Here is an 8928-nt window from a genome sequence, read left to right on the forward strand (position 1 = left end):
CAGGTTGTTGGATCAGACATCCATTAAATTAAATACCCTCAACATTTTTATCATTTAATGTTTTTCTTTCTTTTTTTTTTGTAATTTTCCCTCTGGCCAAAATGCCAACAATAGCACTTAATGTGAAGATCAGTTCAATTTAGACAGCTTTACTCCACCTAGTCGGATCCTGATTCTATCTCCGGTCTCATGAGCAGCATTTTGGTGAGACAGGTAAGCTAAGAGGAGAAAGCACTTGGGACCCTGTGAACACGGTGCTCACTGAGAGGGGACTCTGAATGGGCAATCGTCGTGCACACAGCAAAATAAAGACACAAAGCGGGTGTCCTCCTGCTCGCTCTCCTGACACCGGAAGAGAACCTGTGGGTGTGACCAGGCGACCCACACCAATCAGGAGCACAGACAGGGCCAAAGACAAGAAAAGCCTCAGAAGGGTCATAAAAGCCCAGGCTCCCAGAGACTCAGCAGACGCTGGTCTCCAGTGCACCTCAGCACACAAGAGCCATGCATGGACTCTGTCAGCAAGAGGCCCTCCAGGTGACCGCATCTCCCCACATCTCTTGTGGAGGGCCTGGCTCTGATGCCGTGGCTGCTGAGTGTCCGGCTCCCTGGCTGACCTGACTAAGCCCAGCTGAGGCTGTGTCAGTTAGCGTCCAACGCCCTCAAGGGACATCTGCAGTGGAGCCAGAATCCATCCACTCACTGTCCTTTCCGCCAGTGGGTGTGGATGCCAGGGTTTGCTGGGCACTGGGCCTCCAGACTTGTAACCTGCCTGGTGCCGCCACCTCTCCCAACTGTCCATGAGTGACCTCTGCCTCTGGGTAAATCGGTGCCATCTCTTAGAGCTAAATCGTTAGGTTGTTAGATTTATTTTGAGTGAGTTGTTTCCCTCTTTTATGATGTACGGACAATAAACTACACATGAGGGGGGGAAGACACCTGACTGCTTGCCCCTCTGTTAAGTGATGTTTCAAGACAGCAGTGGCGGTGGGTGTGGTACAGAAAGTTTCTCAAGCTTAGCTTTAAAGAAAGCAAACAAACACTGAACTAGCGTAGTGAGTCCCTCTGTCCCTTCAGGACACTATACTTAGTAACACACACATGCATACCACACGCCAACACACACACACTCTACAAGACAACACAGACACCATGGGGTTGGTAACTTCTGATCGTCTCCTTAATACAACAAAATCCCGGGAGGAACCCTCAAGGGAAATTGTCTAGGTGAGGTCGCCCTGTGGCCATGCTCTGATGGATTTCGTTGAATGGGATAACTCAAGTGGGAAAACCCATCCTGCTTCCTGGGCCAGACCCTGGACTGAATGAAAAGCAGTCTGCGTGGAGTACCCGTGCACAAGTGTCTGCGGTCTGGTCCTGGTTGTGGACAGAAATGCCCAGTTTCTTCCAGCTTCTGAAAGGACTAAGTGTCTCTGGGCCCAAGCAAACCACCTGATCCAGGAGCTGACCTTCGCCCACCAGGAAGGTTTTTAACTTTCAAATTCACTTCTGAGAAAGTCTTTCCAGGGCAGTCAAATATCAACTAAGCCAGGCAAACACACATACACAAAATGAAGGCAGACAACTTACAATCAGGCTCCAGATCCTTAGCCATCGCCCTTCTTGTCACCAGATTCAAGCCAAGGCTGCAGTTGCCATGGGAACGATAAACATTCTTAGCCCCTCCCTCCCCCCCCCGCAGCCACAGGCCTGGCAAGATGGCCAGAGAATTTCCCATCTCTCCTCTGCCTGGCCTGTGCATGCTGCCTGGGAGGGCCAGAAGGGTGCTCCCTGGCTTCACTCTTCAAAACAAAACATTCTTTTGGATTTAAAGCCTCTAGGACAGACTTGTTACAGAGTTGGGGATAAAGGGTAGCTCATCCCTGTGTTGTCCCCTGGTGAATGTGTCCCTGCTGCAGTTGGGGGTGAGAGCACACTAAGGTGACTTACCCTGGTACCACATAAGTGATTGCATCACCAGTGGAAATTCTAGAGTTCTGGTGACTTGACCAAGGCTGGGCAGGGAGGGAGGAACTCCGATTTGTACACCTCTGCCATTTCTCTCTCTCTCTCTCTCTCTCTCTCTCTCTCTCTCTCTCTCTCTCTCTCTCTCTCTCTCTCTCTCTCTCTCCTCTCTTTCTTTCTTTCTTTCCTTCCTTCCTTCCTTTCTTTCTTTCTCCAGCCAGAAGGAGTTCTTCCAAGTCATGGCTTAGGTCAGCGCAGTCATTCATCATTCTACCCCTTAGGTGACAAAACTCAGAATGTCAAGGGTCGAATACGTGTTGGGCCCTGAGAGTGCAGCAAAAGCCCTACTCCTTCCCATTGTTTAACAGTTCCACCAACGTGACCGGGAGAGAAGCGTGCTACCCAGTTACCATCTGTGCAACACACTGACCCGTCAAAACTAAACTGGACTCTCCGGCGACAAAGCCCCGCTTCACCCATATTGTTATGTGTTCTCCCTCTACGTGGCGCTGGGGTGGATGTGGGGGGCGAGAGCTCTCTGAAGGCTGAGGGAAGGAAGGACCAGATACACCTGGGTCCTCCCAGGGAAGGAGCCTCCCGAGCCGCAACGGCTGCACCTGTGCTGTGGGAAGTCTGGGAGGGCAGAATTGCTTGCTGGCCCCTGGTGACCTATGACCTCAGCACTGAACCCTGACCCAGAGCCAGTGCTGTGGGAAACATGACCGACTGAGTAAGGCTTTTCCACCTGTCAAGATTTGGCGTGCAAGGGAACTAACTTCTCTATAGCACGAGGCTGAAACACCCTACCACTGAGCCACACTCCCCTGCTAGCGGCAGGGCGGTAGTTTGTGGGGGTGTCCGTGCGCGTGCTTGCGTGCGTGCGTGCGTGCGTGCGTGTGTGCGTGCGTGCGTGGAGCCACAGAGGAGAGCCAGCCTCTGCCAGACAGGAGGGCGGGCTGGAGTAGCAGACATGGCCGTCGGCCTCTGCCTTAGGTTTCTGTTGCTGACCTAAACACTACCACCAAAAGCAACTTGAGGAGGAAGCGGTTTCTTTGAACTTACAGCTCTCAGGTCACACTCTCTCCCTGCAGGAAGTTGGAACTCGCAGGGCAGGAACCTGGAGGCGGGCTGCTTGCTGGCTTGCTCCCTGTGGCTTACTCTGCCTGATTTATTATACCCCCAGGACCACCTGCCCAGGGGTGGTGCCGAGACAGTGGGTTGGACCCTCCTGCATCAATCACTAATCAAGACAATAACCCCACAGACGTGCCTATAATCCAATTACTATGGAATTTTCTAGGTTGAGGCTCCTCTTCCCAGATAACTCTGGCTTGTGTGGAGTCACCAAAAAAAACACCAACAAGCACAAACCCTGACGTGACTGAGGCGTAGGCTTGGCGTTTATACCAAGAGGCTGTCCTCTGTCCTCCTCCTCTCCACAGAGACAGGGCACTTCGCAGGCCGCATTGGGTGCGGGCTGTGTTGTCTCCCTGTCACGCAAGTGACTGTGGGAAGAAGATCGGGCTGCCACCTACGGGCAAGCCTCTCAGACCCTCTGCCATCCTCCCCACCAACAAGAGAACAAACTTGAGAGATGGTATTTTAAAAACTTTGTATTCAATTATATTCACACCAAAGAATATCCATTAAAATTATGAACATTTCTAAATATATTTCATGTATCATACATATATATACTTTTATATGTATAATTACATATCCACAAAAGATTCCTTACTGCTTTAAGCATATGAGTAGAACAAAGATAGAGATTTTTGCAATGTTAACACCCATATATATGCATATATACTGGCTGTCTGAATTATGAATTTATTTACACCTTGTCAGAGTTATAATAAATGGGTACTGTTCTATTATACAAACATAACAGTAAAGGTTTTTAAATACAAAGACTGCAAATGAATACATGAAAAATTACACACATGTACAATATTTATAATTTATAAATGTAAAGATAAGACTTCTTTAAATTATTGCACTTGCGCACTTTACAAAGATTTTTTAAGGTCATACATATAAAATCATTTTTGGAATTTACTAACTCATCAACTAAAATGTTGGATATTGTTAACTTGAAATTCTTTCTTTCCCCTCCAAAAAAAGAGCCCATTAAGGCTTTGGCTGTGGACCCATCCACTGAGGACCGGTTGCTTGGACCTGTGCCCCTGCTCCAGCAGGTGTTGGCCAGCAAAGAGGCTGTCACTGTGACCTCTGGGGTGCCTTGGCCGGGTGTGGATGGAGAATCTCTTTTGTTCCTATGTTCATGAAGAGAAAGTTGTTCATCTCAGAAGGAATCCAGACGCTGCATTTGTATGTAGTTAAAGTGTTTCACAGTGTTCTGGGCAAGTATGTGATTTTTAACTAGGTGGGCACTATACAGAGACACCTCTGTGCATCAACCAACTGCACTTTTTTTTTTTTGTACAGCAAATGAACACGTAGCATGTACGCCATACAACAGATCATACAGAAAACGGTATTCCCACAGGTCATTTCCATTCACTATCCTAGATACGCATGGGACTGGGGGTGGGGTGGGGGGCGCGGGGGGAATCAGGATGACCAAGCCAAAAGAGAAAGTGGGGATGCCCATGATAGAATGAGGTTTTAGGTGGGCTAGACAAGTGTTTGGGGATTTAATTTACATCAGAGATAAAAAGAATCCACCAATGTGTATAGTTCCTGGAGATTAAGCATTGAGATGTGTGTGCTGACTTCCTTTGTGGCGGCAGACTCTGGGTCCAGCTACACTTCCACCCTGGTGTTTGGGCATTCTCCTGTATACCCTGCAGGGTCAGCCCTAGGTGTGTTGCTTCAGTTACAAAGCCTGGCAATTATACTAATGGCAGACAGAATGCTCACAGCCCACAGAGGGCCAACCTCCACTACTGAGCAGGGACAAGTCAGGTGACTGGGGACGTGTGTCTTTGGGTTCTAGGCCTGTTTTTCTTTGGAGACATGGGCTTCCTTGTTCTGTACTCCTCACTGGCAACAAGAACGCCTCTAAGCATTTGTCTTTCTTTTGTTCTGTTCTTGTCAATGAGTGTAATACCTTTAAGACTTTCATTGATCAAACTGTACGGTTTTGTTTAAAGACCGTAAGAATGTTGTACTCTCAGGGCATCTCTAATTTTAACTTAGGTGTAAATCATGCCAGCCAAATGGGCAGCAGCAACAACAACAACAAAAAAAAAGTCACATGTCGCAAGGGGAAGCTACGGCTGACGGTACACGTGACTAACTCAAATTTCACAATGGCTGTCAAGTCAGACTGGCACTTGCGACCTGTGACTGGATGAGCAGTCCTCCAAGAAGCCCCCACCCCACCCCCACAAGACCAGCAGAGCTCAAAGCAGCCACAGAACACCATCACCACCACCCCCCAACCCCCGACAGAGATCCATGCGTCTAACTGGAGCCACAGCACCCGACGGACAAGAGGATCCCAAAGCCACCAGAGCAGACACCAGTGGCATGGGATGATGACAGGAATCTGGGGAGCAGAGGTGGGTCTCCCAGAGAACGGGCCCCTTTAAATGCTACCCCTTACACTTGAGAAAGGTTAAGAGGTGAGCACATGAGAGAAGCCAGCATTTCAGATAAAGGCACGAGGCCAAGGCAGGGCGAATACTTTGTCCTGCTAAAGCTGAGTCCTTAATTTAGACCCTAAGAGAGCAGACGCGCCAGACGCCAAGCTAAGTCCACTGGAAGACCTGGTCGGCCCCCTAAGGTGTCATGCAACAGCGGGCAGGCTGTGCTAACACATCTAGCACACATATGAGCGCAGTGAACGGGCCGAGTTCACCGAATGTGCATAAAACAAAAATGCTAGCACATGCTGAAAGAAAGAGGAGGCCAACAGTGAACGGGTCGGATCGAAACGACTCTGTGTGGGAGGGAGACACACCTGAAGTGTCCCCCTGGCAGTCAGTCATGGGGACACTTCAAACTGGAGGGAGCCCCAGGGACGGGATTCAAAGTCTCTCTTCCCTGCTCCTTACACCCTGGGGAGGTGGGCAGCTGGGCACCACCCAGAATGTTTTTCGCTGCTTCCGAGGCCACTCACGCCCTCTACTGTGTTCCAATTAGCTGACGGCTATTGGTGGTTACTGCGTTTTACGGTTGTTTTCCACCGCCCAGACTCAGGATTCCGCGTTGGTTTGTGGTTTGTCGGCATGCACTTACGTATCTGAGAACGTTTTCCCAGACAAAAAGGTACCACAAAAGTGTGGAAAGAAATTAAATAAGACCTGTGCATTCCAATGATCGTAAACAATATCATTTTGGTAAAGGGAACATTCCGTTTGTATTCATTATTAGTCACTAAGTTTGCATCAGACACTAATGAGAAATTCCCAGAAATCCCTGGTGGGAGAAAACTGTGAGGAATGAGGTGGGGAAAAAAAACTTAAGAGGCAGAATTTAGATGCTTGTCTGCTAGATATATTTGCCAAGATCCAGAAGAAACACTCTTGACTGCATGAACTCCAAAACCAAATTATTACCTAAACATGGCCGAATCCTGGCCTCTTTTATTTTGGAAAAAAAAAAAAAAAACTATGTCTCATGAGTCTCACACATGGTGAGAACAATGATACAAAGGTCTTTTTTGAAATTAAAAAAAAAATCAGCTGAAATCTTTTATCCAAACAAGAGACTGACCAGCCAGTAAATTCCCAGCAGGTTCCTCTGCAAACTGCCCCAGTAGAGGCCACAGCGTAGAGCATTCTTGGCTAGGTCGAATGAAAGGAGCCTCCCGTAGTGCTCTCATTACCACAGCGATCATGAAATGCTAGAGCAGTCACAGGATTCCCACCACCAGGACCCTTTTCCATACTGGGGGACAGAATTCTTGCACACCTTCAAGATGCCAGAACGAAACAGCCACCCTTCCTGCAATCCAGCTTCCGAGGCAGAGGATCCGTCAGCTTGTGTGGATAAAAGTGGATTTTTGTTGGATCTACCGTCACTTGTCTGTATAAGGAAAATGGACTTTCTTCAGCCTTTGCCCCTGGGGACCCTCACAGGAGTGACACTCCCATCCATGCTCTCATGGAGAACGGCCTGTTTCCCAACACGGAAAACCTCTGCTTTGGAGTATGGGGGTGACTGTCATTTTTATTTCTAAATAAATACTTGCTTCTTTCTTTCCTTTTTGTCTCGAGGGTGTGCCATACATACATCTGAGTGTTTGTCCCCACAGCATGCATACATAAGTGTGTGCATGTGTGCACAGCCCTGGTGGTCGCTGGTACCACCTTTTCCCTCATGTGGTAACGACAGGACAGTAAACCAAATGGCATGGAGGGGCGACGGCAACTCTTTAGAAACCAGCAAGGAGACTGAACACGGGGTATTAACGTAAAATGACAACAAGATTGGTGTTCGGACCACTCTGCTACAACATAAACCAATATGTCGGGGAAAACTGAATTGATTTTTTTTTTTTGCAAATGCCAAGCTCCTGCAAGCAGTGGTGTGTAGAGTACCGAGCGTATCAAAGTCTGTTTCAAAAAAATTTTTTTCATTGCAAAGCAACTTTTCACATTCCTGCCAGAGCAGGGAGAGAGAGAACTGTTCGCTTCTGATTGTTCTCTAACGTCTCAAGACCCGTTCACGTCGTGAGAACAACCAAGCACAGATTCTCCGGTCTCCTTGCCACTGTCCTGAAAAACCCTCACGGCATGAACCGGGGCGACACCCTTAGGAGGCCCAGGGGGCTCTGCTGGCTTCTCAAATGTCACACGGCAGCAGTCACCAGAAAGTCACGCCGGAGGACTAATTCACACGTGGGGTTTCGTGGTGGAGGACTCTGGGTAGGAGTGTGGCAGAGAAGACACAATTAAAGGTCAGTGCGGTGGCCCGGCGCCTCCTCCTGTCGGGTCTGACCGCACAGTGAAGGAGGAGCCATCCAAATCCCAGGAGACTGGGGCTGCACTGTTGGGGCCTCTGCAGGGAGTGCGGCATGGAACGGGGTGTGACTATAGCGCTGCCCTAACACACAGTAAGAATATAAAGAAACTGTTTTTAAAATTCACATTTTTCACTCACAAGGTTTTCTTTCTGGGGGGGACGGGGATTTATATCCCTTACTTTTATTTTCTTTGTGCAAAGGATTTGGTTAAAGGTGCCAAAGGCTACAGGCTACAGTGCTGGGGGGGAAGGGGAGAGTGTTCTAATTCTCTGACGTGGTTTGACATGAGAGCTGTGGTTCTTGGATGCCATGTGCCCTGTGTCTCCTTGACAGAAGGGCAGAGGTCTGCTTCCTTCATGGAGCCGACACGCCTACATGCCCCCACCCCACCCCGAATGAACCGAAAGAACACACCTTTAGTCTGCCTAAAATCAACAACTTATTTCTCTATCATCCGCGGGCCGTGACCGCCATTACCTGTGTCCCAGGTTACAACTCAGTCAGCGACAAAGGAGGGTCACATGTGGACTTCACCACAGGGACGTGTGTCCTATTTATAACCAATGCCACCGAGCAGCACTGCTGAAGAGATGAAATGTTGAACCAGGGTAGTGACCACACCCTCACGGAAGGACCCAGGTAGGAACCCCTCCTGGGGTGTCCGCCCACCTCCAGGGCCAGTGTACTGCTGGCCGGTTCACTGATGTCATTCAGAAGTCAGATGAAGCCACAAAGCAGCTGATATCTGAACGTGGTGGAGCCCAGGCTGCTTACTGTCCAAGCGTGCGCGAGCAGCAGGCAGGGGGTCATCTGCTTCACGTGTGTGTGTGTCTGCGTGGTGGTGGCTTCTGGGAGAGGTTCCACCCCCCCCCCGACCCTTAAAAATAAAAGGAACGACGTCAAAGAAGGATGAGAGTCGGTTGCTAGATGGACACCTCGCTGGGATCACTCATCCACCTTCACGGGCAGTTTCTCCGAGGACTCTTTGCCGGCTGCCGGGGCGGAAATCCACAGCGCAGTCTCCTCCC

General features: G+C 49.3%; 2 protein-coding genes across 25 annotated transcripts in view; both read right to left on the minus strand.

Moving 5' to 3' along the window:
• CUNH6orf118 (chromosome unknown C6orf118 homolog) overlaps positions 1-1667 on the minus strand; it is a 174639-nt gene extending 172972 nt beyond the window's left edge. For all 19 annotated transcript variants that reach the window (XR_005869442.1, XR_005869437.1, XR_005869443.1 and 16 more), the window contains exon 1: positions 1591-1667. Coding sequence is in view for 3 of the 19 variants with exons in the window: in XM_040728153.1 (XP_040584087.1) it covers positions 1591-1615 (25 nt within the window). In the remaining 16 variants the exon portion in view is untranslated. The remainder of the gene's footprint in view (positions 1-1590) is intronic.
• A 1896-nt stretch (positions 1668-3563) lies between these two features.
• The window catches only part of Pde10a (phosphodiesterase 10A), a 399000-nt gene continuing 393635 nt past the window's right edge, over positions 3564-8928 (minus strand). For all 6 annotated transcript variants that reach the window (XM_013122751.3, XM_013122749.3, XM_005083007.4 and 3 more), the window contains one exon: positions 3564-8928. This exon is cut by the window's right edge and continues 35 nt beyond it. In XM_013122751.3, the coding sequence (XP_012978205.1) occupies positions 8846-8928 (83 nt within the window). In that variant the 3' untranslated portion in view covers positions 3564-8845.

Source organism: Mesocricetus auratus, unplaced genomic scaffold, assembly GCF_017639785.1.
Source record: "Mesocricetus auratus isolate SY011 unplaced genomic scaffold, BCM_Maur_2.0 Super-Scaffold_100018, whole genome shotgun sequence".
Taxonomy (NCBI): Eukaryota; Metazoa; Chordata; class Mammalia; order Rodentia; family Cricetidae; genus Mesocricetus; species Mesocricetus auratus.